The 19,409-nt window shown below is 38.4% G+C and overlaps 1 protein-coding gene and 1 long non-coding RNA gene across 4 annotated transcripts in view; one reads left to right on the top strand and one right to left on the bottom strand.

The window, feature by feature from the left end:
- The window catches only part of pex5la (peroxisomal biogenesis factor 5-like a), a 135,358-nt gene that overhangs the window by 83,972 nt on the left and 31,977 nt on the right, over positions 1-19,409 (top strand). For 2 of the 3 annotated variants that reach the window (XM_041792275.1, XM_041792273.1), the window contains 5 exons: positions 5,585-5,794; positions 6,498-6,621; positions 8,195-8,288; positions 8,563-8,592; positions 12,524-12,619. In XM_041792275.1, the coding sequence (XP_041648209.1) occupies positions 5,585-5,794; positions 6,498-6,621; positions 8,195-8,288; positions 8,563-8,592; positions 12,524-12,619 (554 nt within the window). The remainder of the gene's footprint in view (positions 1-5,584; positions 5,795-6,497; positions 6,622-8,194; positions 8,289-8,562; positions 8,593-12,523; positions 12,620-19,409) is intronic. The other variant, XM_041792274.1, reaches the window with a different exon arrangement.
- The window catches only part of LOC121512809, a 28,604-nt gene continuing 21,725 nt past the window's right edge, over positions 12,531-19,409 (bottom strand). The window contains exon 3 of the long non-coding RNA XR_005992140.1: positions 12,531-12,611. This is a non-coding gene — a long non-coding RNA (uncharacterized LOC121512809). The remainder of the gene's footprint in view (positions 12,612-19,409) is intronic.

Below are 19,409 nucleotides of genomic sequence, written 5' to 3'. Positions count from 1 at the left end.
TCTTTGGGTTTTGTTGGCAAGACTGTGTGTCTAATGTAACCTTGCAAAGCAGATGGATACACCCATTTCCTTGTTTCTCACTGGCAAATCCATCTTGCAAAGCTCCCGTCTGAAGCGTTTGGGCCTGATTAGAAAGTGCCAGGACCAATCAGTGACGAGGGGCAGTATTTTCAGGCGCAGCAGAGTTGTGACGTAAGCAAGCAGCAACAAGAGGCTGGTGCAGTTATGGCGGAAGGCGTAATCATGGATGCTGCTAAAGAGCCAGTTTTAACAGAACTTGACGACATTTCTTCATTAAAAAGAGAACAAAGAACAGCACTGAGTTATTTTCTTTTCAAAAACGACAAAAGTCACACACTGACATGTCTACAGTCATCATGGTTCACGTTATGCAGTTCTATATGGAGTTTATTCCTCGGTAGCTGCGCGCGCGCACCTTGGTAATGGTGACGACGTCACATGTTTTGTTACTCTGATTGGCCCGTAAAGATGTACTGTATATCGAAGGTTTCCCAGATGGATGTGTCTCACACATCCATCTGGCGTGTCAGGTTATGTCTAATGCTGATGGTTTCAGGAAAGCAGGTATGGGAAGGGTCAGATGCCTGATGCAGGAATGGCAGAGGTGCTTTTACAGGCACCTTGCATGAGAGATGGGGTATGGGCCTAGTGCAGGCCCACAGAATGGCCATCAGGAGGCCGGAGCAGCACAGCAGCAGCAAAGTCAATACCATAGGAATCTCTATGATACCCAACATGCCCACAAAACTTTACCCTCCTGTAATTTTTTTTTTCCAGACTGTGTATTAAGTGATTAAACTTTTGCTGTGGATTTCAGAAAGACAATATGAAACTGTACTAGTTTAGCTAATATACTACTAACAAGCTAACAGGTTCAGTTATTGAGCTTGTATGATTAAAAATAATTTGTTGATCAGTTTTACCACGATGTGAATCAGTGTTATGTTGTTTGCTAAAAATATGGAAATTATAACATTCAATTATAGACCTATATTTATCAGCTTAATATGAAATATAGTACCATTTACCAGTCTGATATGAAATACAGCATGATATCTCAATATGAAGAGCTTTCAATCCATTTTGCAGTTTAAAATTTATTCATGTATTTAAGGGAAAGGCGAGGATACACAATTAGATTGAAAAAGGTTAGTTAGCATACAAACATCTAAATGGCTGAACAAGTTAACTTAGCTTATCTTATTTCCCCATACATATGTCTATAATAAAATACTCCACAAACAATATAACGCTACTGGCAGGCCAGCTTCTTCCCTTATTTTATGACATGCCATATTAGTCCTGTTTGTTTCTGTATTTCTCTAAAATCATGCTCAAAATCAGTCAATACAGAAAAACTTTGTAAAATCATGGCAGCAGGTAGTTTCTATCATTGTCCTATTCATCTGTGAAGAAGTGCACTTTCTTGCACTGGACATGAGGAAGCATCATCCTTACATTTATGGATATACAGACAACAATTCCAAGTGTAAATAAGGGGCTACACAACCATTATACAACTGTAACTACCCATATTTTCACATATATCCATTAAACGTTAGTAGACTTTCAAAGATTATCCACTAAAGCCGGGCATACACCGGCGATTTCAAGCCGACCCCACAACAGTCCTGGCAGAATGTCAGCTCATACTGTGCAGTGTTTATAACACACGACCATCACGCACGATTTATGTGCTCACACTGTAGGGTCCGATGGTCATGCCTGATCTGAGAGCTGAAACTGTACGAGTGAAGTCGGGAAGGACTGTGACAGAAATCCGTGGAGTTTTCTTTTTAAAAAGTGTCATTCACTGAGGGTGAAGTGTTTCCAGTCATCTCTCGCTCTCTTTCTCTCTCCATCCCACACACATAAACAGCATCACCATCCAGCTGCAAGTTTGCGGGTAGGAATATTTCCTGCTTGTGCATTTCCTTTATCATAGTGGGGGTGGGGGTGCATCAGAAAGTCATTCCAGCTGTTGTCATGGTAATTTGGGATGTTGTCTGACAGTTAACAAAGGAAAACAATATTCCAAAGTTGTTTATTCTGCTCTTGTTTCTGCTCTCACTGTGAAGTGACTGGAGTCGTACAACCAAAATATCAAACATGCCAGAAATTCATCCGACCAGTCAGGAGCAGCTCATGGGGTTGTGGTCGGCCATAGTGTGCCCCTGTACACAGCACGACAAACGATGACTGATCCGACTGAAAGTCGGCCCAACTTCAAAGTGAGTCTCAAAATTCGTGTCTGAATTGGATGAAAATCGCAGAGTATATGCCCTGCTTAAAGGTCACTGTCTCATCTGGACCTCCAAAACTCCTTTGTTGTTGCTCGTCTGTCCTCCACTGTTCTGTTGTAGTTGTCGGTCTTTGAGTGAGCAAACATGAATATGCTGGTAGTCTTTAACAACTCGCACAATTCGCCAATTGTGTTTTGCTGCTCTGGCTTGAACTGTTAGCTACATTACTAAGCACTGTCCCCATGATTACCTGTGGTATTGAAATGTTTGGTCCATATCCAGAAACTTTGAGAGTGCAGCAACTTGGAGGAAATGGGCAAATATAGAAAACTCAGTCTGTATCTATGGATTTTTAACATAGAGCCAAAAATGAGCCTTTTCAAATCCTTAAATATAACTGAATTAACCTTTTTTTTGTCTGAACCAGCATGAAAAAAGTTTCTTTAAATGTCTCTTGTAGCAGTGGAACCTAATAATTCTGACACATTTTAAATTCCTAACAGGATACAGTAAGGAGTAATTTAGTAACAGGGCCTTCAAATAAATGTTAAGGATTCCCCTGAGGATTGTGATTAAAGTCAGAGGCAAAAGTGAGCTCAACTTATGCTAATTGGCTAACAAGCAAGAGATGATCAAAAATACAAGTTTATACAGACATAATCAGCCGCTACTGAAAAAAAGAGATGATTCGGTGTGTATTCTGTTTCTTTAAAGCACAGTGAGCTCCGCCCATCACACCAAAACAGCTCTGACTTTAATTTTAGGTGAGGAGCAGAGGGGGCCATCACATGTACTTTGACAATTTTATAAGTGCAAGAGCTAAAAGAGATGATAGAAAAGTGCTTAATCTCAAAATAACCACTTTAGTTTTGAGGATACCAACCTAGAAAAGTACAGAATAACTTGCAGGATTTGTTTAACAGTTGTGGCTGCACAAAAATTTTTTATCATTATTTTTACCTTTTTGTGCAAGAAATTAAATCTGAATCAAAATAATAGTGATTATGATTTTTGCCATAATGGAGTAACCTTACAATGTGCAGCTAGAGGCCAACCCCTTGAACTGAGCTCCACCAAAATCTGAAATAATGTTTTTCCTCTTGTTATTGTCTATTTGCTGTCTATTTGTCACTCTCCATTGGGCTGAAACCCTAAAAGCAACAAAAGACTCCTTCAGCTAGTGATTTCACACACCATCATTTAACTGGCAATAACAGAGAAACCCAGCACCCTTAAGATAAACAATAGCTTTACTATCAGTGGTATCCAGATCACTGGACACTTATTCTTCTATAGCCTCACCAGTTTCATCATTTCAAGTAGACTCCAGGGTGCCAAAACATTTTTGACACCATTTTCTTCTCATCAACAGCTCTGTGTTTCTTTTTGATGTTGAAAACTCTTCAGGCAACCTTCCCCACAAGTGTGTCTCTCCTGATTTGTACTTGTCATCTAAAGAGCACAAGGCATGAGAGACAAGCATACGCTCTAATTACGCTGTGATTTCAGTCAACAATTGCTCTCAGTTGGTTGTCATGAAACAGCAGCACGCCAATTATGCAGTTGTGTTTGCAGTTTTGAGTCTCGATGCACAAAAAGACAGCAAGGAATCTTGAATGCGAGGAAAAAAAGGAACTAATAAAAAAGATGTTTGACTGGAGTTGAAATTAATGAACTTGATCTTTAAGTATCCATTGCCATCAGGTTTGGACTTTGCTTTTGAATGTGCAAGAAGAAAATCGATGACAAAAACATAATCTCTGGGAACAAACAAAAAAGCAAACTCAATTCCAATTTCAAGATTTGCTCCATGTAAACGCACTGAAAATACAACATGAATCTGTGTCTCTGTGATTCAGGACACATTTAAGCTTTTGACTTTGTTGAAAAAGAAATTTCATTCACAAGGAAAATTAAATATAACTGAGAACCAAGAGTTTAGTATGCAATGATATCGGTAAGAACTATCACCTAGAGGTTATTTACCATCACAAGGCAAACAATGAAAGAAAAGCAGTCACTAAAGAGGGGCTGTGGTGTTTCTGTCCTCGTATGATTTGGAGAAACTATGAGGCCCAATAACCTTGACCTCTGACAGTGTATCTCCAAAATCTAATGAATTCATCCATGAGTCAGAGCAGACATTTAGGCAAAGTTTAAAGAATATATCTCAAAAGTATTATGTTGAGAAGAATGGTCTGGGAAGCAAAGGACGAACATGAGGCCTGATAGCAATGCTCGTTTAACTGACACCCCAATTTATTAAATAGAAAACTAAAAAAAAACAATCCCTTTGCAAGACATAATAGAAGATTTACCCTGAATAAAACAGATCAATTTAAGCAATGGGGGAAAGTAATACAGTGGTTGGATTTAAAATATAGCAAACACGAAAGAATGCAAAAAGTTATTACCCACATTGTATAGCTACTTCTCGGTTTTAATGAAACCTGGCTATAGGCACTTAATTTTAACACCCTTACAAAGCTGGTCGACAGCTCAGACAAAAGTTGAGCCCCTGACAGACTGCTCTGTCCTTTGCTGCTCTGCCAACCTGAGATTGAATTACTTAATTGACCAAACTTGATCTCCTCAAGGGGCTGCCTTATCCTTATCCAACTGTTGTTGGATAAGGATAAGGCAGGCGCGTAGCATATTTAGACTCTTTTAGAAGAGCAGCAGCACATTTTTTAGATGTCCAACCAGGAGGCAATATATCCTGACATCTTAAGTACCCAAGACAGCTCTCTCACTGTGTCAGAAAATGTGTAGATCAAAATCAAAGATTCATGCAGTATAATGAGAACAAACCTGCTGTTCTGTGTTTTACAGAGAACAAGTAAAGTTTCTTGAGAATGACACATGCTTTAATAGTCTTCGAAACAAAAGAGCAACCTTGACATAACCACAAAAAAGCTACAGCATTGATTTGATATCAGATTTTTTTTTTTATTCCTGAGATATCCATGACTCACAAGTTGAACTAATATTTCATCTTTCTTTCAGCACAGTTCATAAAGGTTACAAACGAATATCAAGAAAGAGAACAAGAAAAGGAAACTTTTATAGGTCAAATTCCTAATTGAAAATACTCTGATATGAGCAGTGTTTTTAAGAAGTACATTGCCTTTTTGTTATTAGACCATACTTTTCTATTGATTTTAATGTTTTCTCACAAATTTAAACAAATGCTTAAACAGGTTGCCAAATGTACTTTGGCTACAATTTTAAGCCTGGGCAGTCAGCCCAAGTAAACTCTCTGCAATTATGCAATGCTTTGTGAAAAGAGAGTGACTAAAATGCTGCCATGCCCCTCACAGTTCTGTCCTCAACATTGGACCTGCTGGATCTCAGTGAACCTGGTGACAAGAAGACCAGCAAGGACAGGAAGAGTCCACTGTCGTCGCGTGGCAACAGCCTGAAGAACAACGCTCACAGAAAGAAGACAGATGAGACAGAGCTGATCCAGGTGGAGGTTGAACAGACTGGACCAAGCATGAGAACCCCAGAGAGAGCGTCCATAGACTCAGGTAGAGGCAGATTGACTTTGTCAGGCAAAAGCATTTTTTTGAAATGGCCGATCAGCCACAGCTCTTAATGACACTTACACACCCACAGAGAGGCACACTTACACCCACAACACTGTGGGGAGGACACAGAGCTGCACATATGCAATAAACCAGAGACATACAAAAATCATGACCCAGGGTCGTAACACAGTGCACTGTAAAAAAGGCACTGGAACCCATTAAAACCTACATACTTGGTCATCTCAATATCAGCAGTGGAACTGGCCTGGCAAAGAAAAACAAGCCATTTGTTGTAATTATGGGGATCAGCTTAAAAGACATTCAAAAGGAAACAGACAATTAGTTTTCTACTTACCAGTTGAGAAGGTTAAAGTCTTCAGCAAGAACTAATTATGTAGAGAGAGTCCAATCACAGTGTTGTGAATTATTCATGACAGTGAGATTGATTATAAACCTGGCATAATTTATTTGCAAAACTCCCTGTCTTATTATAATTCTGGGAATATTTTTGTGTGAAGATCATAGAGCTAAACTTACATCAACATTTTCCAAACTAACAGATAACAGACTGTACTAATGATGATAATTTAGAGAAGACATTTCCATGATTGTCTGACATAAAAGTAGGCTTTTAATACGCAATAAACTAGCGTATTTTATCCAGTAATACTGAAATGTTACCATCCTTCTCTTACTTTAACAGTAACCATTGGTTCACCATTGGACAAATGGGAAGAGCTGAACCCAAACCCAGAGAGGAATGGCAACAGGAAATGGAAGTTAGAGAGACGACGCTCTTCAAAAAATTCATCCAATGAATTTCTATGGTATGTATAGTATTCTCCTTACAGGCTTAAAGTGGATAGTAACATTATGCATCAGTCTGTCATATATATAAGCTCATTTTATCAAATTATGTTACAAAAAATAAACAAGAGGAGACATTTACAAGAAAATAATGCAATTAGGCATTAAAATAAAATGAGAAACTTATGAGGCTAGTGGGAATAGAGAGATGAGGATACCTACGTGAAGGGAATGATGTCTGAGTAGTACAGGTGTCACCAACTTAAGATTTACATGGTCAGATCTGTCAGAATCTGGTGTGGTTTTACCTGAAGTCTAACAATCATATAAATTTGACAGGCTTACTCATACCTTGGATTTTAATCTCTTTAAATTATTTTTGTAAATCCCTTCATGCTATCAAAGGAAATGTGGAATGATCATTGTGAATTAAATGATTCCTTCCCATCAAAATCAAACAATTTTTTTTTTTTTTTTCCCAACAATGGCAACACAAGGACAATATAGAGCTATTTTAAAAATAAAAGGAAGTCACCAAAACACTGATAAATGACAAGAAGAATAACCACAGGGAGACATGATTTACCTTAGTTGTGTGGGTTGTCTCATATGCTGCAAGGAGAATGATTTATTTATATGAGTGATTTTTGAAATTTGGATTTTAAAAAGTACCAACAAGTTGACATTATTACAAAGACATGCAAGAGCCATGATTTCTTCAGACTAAACAGATGACTCTATAAGAAATCAGACACTGAGACATTGAGCACACCCACATAGCTAGTCAATAAGGGCCTTTAAAAAAAAAGAAGAAAAAAAAAAAAAAACAGTCCACCAGTCCTTAAAACTGTGCATGTGGACCAAGTTGTCTTCCCCCTTTAATATCTTGACATTAAGTTATGATACACAAACTGATATAACATGAAATATAGAAGACTGGAGTACATTTACTCTTTTAAATTTAGGCTATTTTTGTCAATTTTCTTTCAAAAAATACTGCAAGCAATTTAGTTTGTCACAGCAAATGACGAAAACCCTCATCCTCATCTTCAGATTGCACCAGATAGTGAAGATACTAGGTGATGTAGGACGATACTTTTTATTAAGAGATTAACTCTGTTCTGTTATATTCTATATTTATTTACTTGTAATTACCTAGTAGTTATAAATATAGATATAGATATATGTGTATGCTATTGAAAAAACTCTTAATATATCGCCTTGCTCATACTATTGCAATATATGGCAATATATCGATATCAGCACCCCTATATCGCGATGTGTGTTGTATCGTATCAACAGATTCTTGCCAATTCACAGGCCTTACTGTTATGGATCAGCGCTTTGCTGAATCAAAAAGAGTCTTGTTTCGAGTTTGAAGCCTCAACAACCCCATGGTCTCCTTGTAAGAAATCAAAAAACTCCCTTAGATATTTGTTGATCCCAAATAAAAATCTGATTCATCAATGTGGCACTCCTTTAAAGTGAAGAATGACTTACTGTATGCACTTTTAGGTTGTATCTGAAATGACATCCACAATGTTCAGTGCTATGTTCCCATTTTATGCAAGTCACCCCTCCTTTCTATTTCAGGTCGATTGACTGTAAAACCCAATTAGAGCCATCAAATAAGAACTCCCAGGAAGGAAATACCAAAGTGGAGCCAGAGTCTGCCCTCTTATCTCAGGTAAGTGCTCATCACAACAGTTCTTGCCATTATTGTATGTGCTGTCTGCACTCGAAATCAGCATCATTTTTAAAGAGAGAGAGCCTCACTCCTCACACACATTGTTCTGACTGACGGCTAGACCTGCATAAGAATTTCATGAAATGATGACTATAACTGCATGCTAATGCATGATACATAGCCTTGTTATAATAGTTTGTTTCTAATAAAACACCCTGTTGTGTGATTCTTTTCCCATCATTTTGTCCTAACACCTACACTTCTTCCATTTCAGCTCAACAGGCAGTATATTAGTGGAAGACATGTAAGCCTCCCTATGCATCCTTTCATATGATACTGAAAGACTTCTACATTTGCACCATATAAAAAAGCATCACTTTCTCTCAAAATTTGACTCAAAATACAAAAAGAGGAGATGACATTGAAGCTAAAAGGTGTCTTCAAGTAAATTTACATTTATTTTTGGCACTGAAATTGTTCTTTTGTGGTGCTATGAGGTCCAAATGTTAAGCGCTTTCCTCCTCAGTTGATGTCTCTGTGTAGGTCTGCGTAAGGGGTCTTGTTTCCAGACACGATTATTAGATTAATAGCTCATGAATTATTCAGCATCCTTACTCTAGGCCCATTAGACTTGATCTTACCGTGCTAGCTAAAGATGCATCACTCATTCAGCACCCTGATAAATAATAGATATTTGATCAGCTGCCCATATATGAGAGAAGTTATCAGCAAATAAAACCCACTTTGTTTCACTAGTTATACAGTAGCGTACAGATTTCTAATGAAGATTGGTTTTAGTGGTTATGTCCACAACACACAAGCAGGAAACATGCAAAGAACAGAGCTGTTTGCGTTTTGCTCCAGATTAACAAACACTGATCAACACTTTTCCAAAAATGCTCCCCTTCAGGGATAAAAGTCCACCCTCAGATGATCATTCGGCACTATTTTTTTTTTTTAAGTGTGGAAGTTAATAGTTATGACAAAAATTGCAAGTCAAGGTCCACTGGCTTAACCTGACATGCCAAATGGATGTGTTTCACACATCCATCTGGGAAAGCTTCAATAGGAAAGGTTTGGAAAAAGGCAGAGGCCTTGAAAAAAGCTCAGAGTGTGATTGGATGAATGTTCTGTCTGTCAAATCTTTATGGGCCAGTCAGAGCAACAAAACACGTGATGTAGCCGCTATCAAGCTGCGTGTGCACAGCTGCTGAGGAATAACACGAAACATGGCGACTATAGACATGTAAGTACTGGACTTTTGTCGTTCTTGAAAAGAAAACAACTCACTGCTGTTCTTTGTTCGTCTTTCAATGAAATATTGTCGTCAAGTTCTGATAAAACTGGCACTTTAGCAGCATCCACACTAAGCTCTTCCACCATAATTGCACTGGCCTCTTGGTGCTGCTTGCATAAATCACGACTCCGCTGCGCCTGAAAGTACTGCCCCCGTCGCTGATTGGTCCTGTCTCTTTCTAACCGGGCCCAAACGGTTCAGACGGGAGCTTTGCAAGATGGATTCACCAGTGAAAAACAAGGAAACGGGCGCATCCATCTGCCATGCGAGGTTACCACTGGCTAGCTTTAGTGAACTTTCTAGCTACAAAAGACAAAACAAAATCCTGAAACCTCTCCCTTGAACAGTGTTTTTATCCATGGTTTAGCAACTATATAACAGGCAAGATGGTCCTGCAAAGCTCTGATGAAGCTAATTGACATCAACTCTAAGAAAATATGAAAAAGATGCTCCTTAATTTTCGAAACCTGGAATAGAGAATTTAAAAATGTAAAAGTAAGCCTTTCCAGCTCACAAGCCCAAAACCAACAGCGTAACTTTACCTTTAAAGTCCAGGGTGGGAGGGAAGTTCATTGGGTTGTGCTCAGTAAGAGGTTCGAAACTATGTTAGATTTTTTTTTTTTGTAAAATGCTTCAGTTAGCAATCACCTTAAAGCCTTTGTTTGAATGTCAAAAAAGCTACTGTTGAAGTACAACCTCCATCCTAACCTTGCAAGTTGGTTGATTGTCCAGATTCCATGTCTGTCATCAAGCAGTTCCATCTTGCAAAGCTCCAGTCTAAAATGACTGTGCCTGGTCTGAGAACGGGCGGACAGAATCAGCATCATATGTGATGAATAAGGCAGTAGCTATGGCCGTGATGTAGCTGTTCTGCAAGCTGGTAAACAGTGGTGACCAGTAGTGAGAAGTATTGAGAAGATAGAGTACTGGATCACCTTTTCAATTAAAAAAAGAGCAGAAATGTGTACTGAAAGCTTTCCTCGACAGAAAAGATGTTTTTGCTCTTATCCTGACACGTCTTGGCGTGAATTTGCCTGACTACTATGTTGATATGTCTTGAGGCTCTGATTGGCCCACAATGAATGAGAGACAGAACTTTCCTACAGTCAACCTCCAGTTTTTTAAGGTTCTGCCCTTCCCAAACACTGATTGTTGGCAGTTGCACAGATGGATGTTTCACATATCAGTGCAATAGATACAGTATGTTTGATAGTATATTATGTTTATCAGGATATATCTATCCAGACCAATGTCAAAACAAAGCAGTTTGACTGAGCTGGCTCTAAAATGCAATAACAGAACAGCTCTGTGTCTTTATTTTAAAAATCAATTCATCTGTATACAAATAAAACAGGTTGAAATTTGATTATTAAATATTTATTTGCTATTACAAAGAAAAATTTTGCTAATTCATAATTAATCAAAGAAAAAGTATTACAATCAAAGAAATATGTAATCACTCTCTGATGCTCTTACAAAACAACCCCCCTTAGCATTGTGAAATTGATGAAAACCATGCTTTGCTCTTATTTTTGATTATTTCATCCATCCCAGAGATCAATGCCATTAGAGATCAATTAATTAATAGACAATCTGCCCTCAGTCATTCCTTCTTCTGTACCAGTCTGCCCCTGGTGAGATACACACATGCACACACCCACAGAGAAGTGTTGAAACTAAATCCTCATTGTACAGCTATTGATTTTAAAAAATGTTTTATTATAAATATAAGTTTGTTTCAAAAGCTTTTAAATAGTTCTGATGTCATTTAAAGGCCTCTTCTTTTTCAATTGTTTTGTTATGTTGCTGACAAGAAGCCTTGTCCATGTACGTCTCATTTGATCAGCATTACTTTAAACACAGACGGCAGAAAACATCAGACTCCAAAGTCAAGTCTGTGCCTACAGATTCTGCACACACATGCAGATATCTTCTTTGTAGAGGTATGTGTTGTCAGACTAACTCTTAGATCTTGGTAGGGATGACACTGTTTTGTGAATGGTGCATCTGTGGGTGGATTTTTCCTCAACATTCCTACAACAGCATACTGTAATTTCTACACAAACATGCCAAAAGCAGCAGGGAGATTCTCTTTACATTGCACACCTTATGTTCATGTAAATAGAAAATGCGATTATCAACATTGAATGGATGAGGCAATTACTTCTTCGTCCATTAATACTGAGATTAAGCGACCTCAATTAATCTTGTGTAATGGCGGTCTGTTTTAACAGGCACTGGTTGGCCTCTCTGGAGGAAGCCACTAACTCACACGTTCTTCAGACAATAATAGATTTGCTAGTCCTGCATACAGTTATTGCATTTACAGTTAAGCTCAGTCCATAACATGTTTGAGCATGCAAGTGTATCTGAAAATCAATTACCCCCAAGCAGTTCCATGTGCAGATGCAATGTGAAATGATGTAAACTACAGCAGACATTTAAAATACAAAACTTCAGGAGTGAAAGACATTGATTTTTATTTGCACAGCAGAGTAAGGTTTTCTATGCAAGTCAAATCAGCACATTTCTAGGTTTGGTTTTGCATGTGCAGGTGCACTGGAGAGGGAGGAGGTGTGTGGGGGAGGGGAGGGTGGCTGAGAAAGGCTGGATGAGTAGCATGGTATTCAGATGAGGAGTGGGGCGAGATGCTGACAGCAGTGATTCTGCTGGCCTTCCTAAGCATGTCAGAGGCTTTGTCGAGGCAGGGATATTTACTCGTCCCTGGGAAAGCAGAGACGGCTGACCCTGCACACTCTCCCTGCCCGTCTCTCCCTCTGGCCAATAGAGTGTGCGTGATGTGGTGTGCTATGTGAATATGTGTGTGTGTATATGTGATCTGTTGTGTAAATCAGAGGCTTTTAATGGATTTTGCATTTGTATATTCGTATATATTATGAAATGTGTGCATATGTGCGTGTGTTTATGTGTGTGACAGGCTCACCTAAGTAAGGAGCAGCGGTGGGGTAGCGCCCTCCTGTCCAGACATCAGTCCCTGGAGGAGGAGTTTGAGAGAGCCAAGGCTGCTGTTGAGGTAAGCAGAGTGCTGCTAAGTACAGCTAACATCTGTCACTTGTCAACTCAGAGACATCTCTCCATAGCTGACTTTTCAGAAAACTCAACAAGAAAGAAAACAAGTTTGGATTTATATGAAACTATGAAAATTTGTCTCTTTACTCCATTGTTTACTTTTTCTGGTTTATGTTTATCAAGTTGAGTTAGAGGTTAAGGCTTTTGGATATTAAACAAAAAAAATACTTGAAATGCTTTAGAATATTATGTCAAGCCTTAATTAATTATCACAAAAATCTAAGAGAAAGAATTGTACTAACTCTTAGGACTACAGGGATTTTTCTAAATAGAAAAACGCAAAGCCGCCACTTGCAACATTTTTTATATCAGCCCCAGCCCTCATCAAAGTCTTACTTAGAGCACTTGATAAACTTCTCATCACAACTCACAACTGCAACATTAAAGCAACACAGTGGCAACACTGCATTTTTACATCATCAGTCCAGTGCACTAGACAAAGCAATTTAAAAAAAAAATGACAAGAAATGAGGAAGTGAAAAGTTTTCTGCCAGCCATGGAGTTTGTGCACTTCAGCCAAGGGCCTGAAATCACCAGTAATGTGTTTCTTTTTTTTTTTTTTCAAATAATTTAGTTTCATCTTACAGAAATAAAGATAATTTCATACATAAAAATACATTTATGCATAATTCTTTTTTTTTTTTTTGTAACTGCTGAACAACTCTCTCTGTAGAGATCCACTGCACCTGTTACGAGACACATTGACAGACTCACGTGTCTTTAATCAAGCAGTCTTTTAAATAGCCGATCCAGGTGGTTTATTTACTAACGATATGTCACTATTTTCTTAACATTTCTTTTTCCTTTTTTTACATAATAGAGGGGAGAAAAGCAGTCAAAAGTGGCACTACCAGGGCGCAGTGAGGTCACGCCCCACGTACAGCCCATGCTCAAGTCCAGCATGTGTCTCCTTGCCTGCATGTCTCTGCCCGACTCTCTCGTCCCTGTTTCAGACTCTATACCAGGCCTATTCAATTAGCGGCCCGGGGGCCACATGCAGCTCAGAACCAACCCCAAGTGGCCCAGTCTGTGGTCATGCCAGAGATGCAGAGGTCAACCTGTTTTGCAAGTTTTCATAAATTCCCACTGTATTTCAGACCATGAATGCAACACTCTTGCCTAGCAACAGTCTACCTACAATGCAATGTGTTGTTTTGAAGTATGGCTAGCAATGCTGACAGATGTAGCCCCAAAATACAAAGTATAAAACATGTCCTTTTCAATTGTAGCTACAACTGTGTAAATTTAGTTTTTATGCCCTTTAAGATATGTCCAGGTAAGATGTGACCAAAATTATTATTTAAAAATTTTCATTTTATTTTTACATTCTATTTATTTTATTTTTATTCAGGTGAATAAAACATTTCTACTACCTCAGGTTATCTTCTAACACAGCTCTGTTGTTGTTTTTAATGCACTTTGATGTGCTTTTGTCATGTTGCCAAATTTAAAAGGAAGACTATGAATAAAAAGTGCATAATTTCTATTAAATTGATCTGTATAGGCCCGAAATTTGACATTACCAGCAGCTTACTGGGCGCCGAACATGTCTGGCCCGGCTAAATTTCTTCATTTTAAAATTTGGCCCAGTTAAATTTGTAATTGAATAGCCCTGCTCTATACTGTCCTACACTATAAAAAAAGTATAAAAGTCTAGAAAATATATTAAAAAGTAGCAATGCTAGCCTGCTCCACTTCATGAGAACACAGTGATATAGTGCAGAGGGGGACAAGCTAGGAAGAGAGAGCATGGCCAGCAGTTATGAACAGAGGAGCAAAAATAAGCAATTCCTTCAAACGCTCATCTGTTTTAATACATCTCAGTTTACCAGTAACACCATCTGTTAACAGACTGATGATATGCAAAAAGCTCTGTGCATTCAGGGCAGTGATGCCATCCTTACGGCTCATGAATGATAATTACAGTAAATACAAAAAAATTAAATACAATAAAGATAAATACGTAAATACAATTGATAGGAGAGGTAGGCTGAAACTTGTGGGCTCTATCTAAGCTCTAGTTTGAATCCAGTGAACTGTAAGTCAGACTTCTTTTCTTCAAATATCACTCTAACAATGCCACTACCCCTGCAGCCTCATAATTGTTCCAGAGATTTGAATACACCTACCTGAAGTCCTGTGGAGCTGATTTGCATTTGACTCTTTCAGCCTTTTATTGCCTTCTCAAGCGACCATTCTTTTGCTTCCTGCAATGAATTCACTCCTGTGGTGTCAGTGGACAGTTTAATAGTCCATGCTATAATTTGCACACACAAGTTCACGGGGTGTTTGACCCAGAAAAATAGTCACGACTCTCAGCAGTCTGACAATAGGAAGGTAAATAGGTCAGTCATTGTACAGCCAGCCCAGACATCAGATACCACAGGGGAAGGAGAACTTCCAGTAATTAGATATGACTTAATCCTACATAGGACTGTATTGACACACTCCATTTGTTGAGTTGTAAAGAAAGTCTGATGTTCTCATGCTATTGGGCTGTCATGTATAGGGCATGTCTACTTGGTAAATCAGATAAAGCATCAACGAGATTCTGAAGAGTATCATTTAAAATTACTTAAACCTCATACTTCTTAGCATCAATCTTTTCTTTAAAGGTCAAGGCATGTTTATTCACAGTTGTTTTCATATATTTTTCAGTGTAAGTGGGTACATTTGAGGGACTTCTGCATAAAACAACATTTTTTGAGGATTACAGCACATTCCCTCTGCTCTACAGAAGTTAAGACAAGCAGGAAAGTTTATTTCCATTCAATGAAAAAATAAACTGGGAGTGAGCCCTGCACTGTTGGGATTGCTCAGCTACTGAGAGCTACAGTAGACTGTTGCACACAGAGTTATGTGTAATGGTCAATAAATAATAGAGCAGGGATGGGAAGATGCTGAGAAAGTGAGAGGAGCAGCTGTAGAGGAGTGGGCCTCCCGTTTGGGGATTCCTCCCAAAGTTAGCTGTGATGTCACATGTTGTGTAAGCTTTATCCTCCCAGATAACTGTACAAATTTAGAGCTGGCATCTGCCATGTAGGCAATGTGAAACTGAGATGTTCCCTGGACAAGCATCCTAGCACAGAGCATTGATTTGTAACAGTATCTCCAAGCTTCGATCCAGCAGCCTGAGTGCTGGCCTCCACTCTAGAGGAGCTCTGATGCATCTGGTCGGCCATTTTGGCTTCAGCTGCCAATGTCAAAGCCCACAATCAGATAATTTCCATCTAAGTAGCTGAGCATATGCACGCTCCTTTATACTTACAGAGACATAGAGGTAGAGATGGCTTAGATGGCAGAGAGAACATTAAATCAGCACAGCGCCCTTCTGCCAATTCATTCAATTAGACGAAGCAGCCAAATATAAGAAAATTAGGACCAATATAGGGGGAGGAATTGGGCTCCCAAATATAATCCATTCAACAAAGCTGGCACTGATGATGAGCTGTAGGTTTTATTCCCTTACACATTAAATTTTGGAAAAAGGAGGATAAAAAGGCAGTGGGCCAAGAGAAAGAACTTTGCTCTGAATACATTTACGAGGATGATAAGAGAGATATTTCAGTGTGTAAGTGACTTTCCATGTTATATGAGGATACTGTCAATTACTCTGAGCTGATGACAATGTAATACTTTTATTACATAGAGCACCAGCAGAACAGCTGCAGGGTAAATTGTGACTTACGGGAATGGGGATTTAGCGGCTGAGCATTAGAAAGCTCTCCCACAGTGGCGATAAAAAGGAGATGAAGGTGACTGTGTGGCCTCAGGTTTGTTTAAAGCAGCAGCAGGACAGGTTCAATTTTATCTTCAAAATATTGGGCTGAGTCGGTTCTTGTTTTACAGAGGCAGTTCCCTAAAAGTGGGAGGCACAGATCCATGGTCAAAGGTCAATGGTTTTAATCCACAGGCTTGCTGGGAAAGCATGGTTGGGGAAAATAAATGAGAAATGCCATTTCTTCCCTCGATAACTTTGATTGCTGCGTTCTCTAGCAGATCAGTAATTTGGTTAGCGGTGAATGAGGGGTAAATGTAACAGTCAAAGCAAGGGAAAGATATTAAGTTAACCAATGAAGGCAATCCGTTAGACACGATATTAAGCATCTTTTCATAGTCTTATCTCAGTGTGTGCTTTAGAGTGATTTAATCCCAATTTGAGAAGCCCAACTCAGTTTGTTTTCTTTAATTTAAAACAGAACTGAGAATTTTCAAACCCTTTTTGTCATCTCTCCTTTGAATCAGTGGTTTGCTACCTTTTGTATTTTGTGTGTGTGAGGCAGGGTTTGGTTCCTTTTCATACAGATAAATAATTCAGTTAAACAAAAATGCATCTCTAAGAGCACTATAAGAACACAAGGTCAAGAAGAAGGTCCGCCAAAATATTCATACAATACTCAGCTGAACCCAACTCTCTATTTTATTCATCTACATTGCTGTGAATAAAGCTCGTCTACACAGCAAAATCATCAGAGTTAATTTAACATTTTTTCCAAGTTAATATAACTCTCACCAGTTCTGAGTTGAAGTTACACTTTGTAAAAGGTTAATATTTAGGCTAAGTCTTGTGTAGTGTTGGTGTTTTGTAAAGAAGTGTAATTTTTATCACGACATTGTTATTTCCTTTCATTTACTGCTTTTTTTGAGATTGCCAACTTGAATTGAAAAATTGTGGCAAAATCATGTAACTCCTGGCAAGGACAGTGCTAACCACACTTTGCTGAAACAAATCTTTAACCACCGGCAGTAAGTTACTAACTTAGTGGACACATTTACTCATGGTGTAAAAGTGTCTAACATTATAAACAACTACAATCCACCACAAACATGAGCAAAGGAACCCCAACAGTGATCACTGTACAAAATGTAACATCTACGCAAAAAAAAATCTCAAAACATCTAAAATAGTCTGCCCAAATGCATGATGGGAAGACTGCCCCACAGATTTAAAATGGCAGTGGAGCTTAGATCACCTGACTCTTTGCAGAGTTGGATTAGCACTTAAAGGATCGATACCGTCAGATAACTAACTTGATTCAGAATTGAGTTAAAATAACTCTTTGGGAAAATGATAGCCATTACATCTTATAGTGGGTTTGGATCCAAACAAACCACTTCAGAGCAGGTGACATGATCCTAGCATCAGATTGACCTGAGTGAGTTACTGAAGAGTGAGAATAAACTGGAATCAAATTAAACCTGGTTAATAAACCTCTTACAACATTTTAAAGTGAACTATCAATTGAATTTTAGAACAGCAAATGCTGAATTTTCTATTAATTGAAAAATTCATAGTAGGAATTAAAATAAAAGATTCAATTTGTGATATTGTCACAAATGTCTGGGATATCTCCCAGACCAGACCAAACGAACCAGGTGTGAAGCATCTTCAACCTCTCCCACAACTATCAAACAACATAACAATTGTCATATGTACTCAACCAAGCTGACTGGGTTTTTATTGTGATAATCAGTAACACAAGAATAAAGGAAATGCCTTTGCCATACCAGCTCTGTGTTGTTATCATAGACATAAATATATAGAAAGTAATCAAACTGAAGCCCAAAATGCACTCATAGCACTTCGTCTGTGGAAATGTGCTCTATTCATCTCTGAGTGACATTATCGGGACTCCAGCTTCCTATTTTTGTCTTGCTGACTGAGGACTTGGCCTGTTCAGCAGTCTGTGTTTGTGGCTCATTAACATTAGAAGGCCAGGCCAGCCATGCTCCAGAGATGAGGGGAGCTCAGTCTCTTTTTTACAGCGGTTGCTCTCTGTCATGAGTAAATGAGATTTTTTTGTGTGGTTATCCCTGTGGGCAAAGTGAATAAGTAAACTGTATTCATGTGCTTGGTTTCCTTTAAAGGTTGAGTGCAGCATAAGTCAAACTGACATAAATAGGTAAAGCTGGGGTACATAAGCATCCAACAATGTTACAACTCTATACAAGATAAACCATTATTCCAGGAATTTAAAATGTTGAATCAGCAAACTGAAATCCACACATTGCTATAATAAAAGAGAGCTTCTTTTATTTATGGGGTCGGAAAGTTTATTCCAACAATGAAGACCATGGGTTCCGTAGTAAAAAATCTATTTACATTTACTTTTGTACATGTGCTAAACAATGTAAACATGAAGAAATTATTTCCATGATGGATTTAGAAAAATCAAAAAAAATGTTTTGGCTTGCAATTGTGTAATGTTCAGAACTGATTGATCATTGACTCCACTAAGGGCAAATTCTTTGTTGTGAATTACAGTCTAGAGAATTTGTTTTGTACCACTTTTTTATACATTTAAGAAAATACATCTGTTACAGAGTTCTACATTTTACCTTCCTTGCATAGTACTTATGTTATTACAGGATATTTTACCTTAGTACAGCTGAAGAGGCACTATTTTGATTTGAAAGACAAAAGGCTCTAAAAGCAAAGAGCAAAGAGTAAATTTAATCTTTGAATATCTCCTGTACTGTTGATTATGTTTACTGATGTATTCCTGACATACCCAAACCACCTTGTGCCCTTTCAGTCTCAAACTGTGGTGACAGATTTGGTGAAATGAAGCACCAAAGCACTCAGGATTCAATCCATTTCACAAAACATTTCATTAACGCTATGAGTGTGAGCTCTGAGTCACAGCTATGAGGATACACAAGATGTAAATTACCACTCTGCATCTCTGCTGTTCCAAATAATTAAACTGCCAATGTCATGAATAGAACGCCCA

Source organism: Cheilinus undulatus, linkage group 7 (genome assembly GCF_018320785.1).
Source record: "Cheilinus undulatus linkage group 7, ASM1832078v1, whole genome shotgun sequence".
NCBI classification, from domain to species: Eukaryota; Metazoa; Chordata; class Actinopteri; order Labriformes; family Labridae; genus Cheilinus; species Cheilinus undulatus.
Note: the sequence above shows the minus strand (reverse complement) of the source record. Positions and strands in the feature narration are given on the sequence as shown.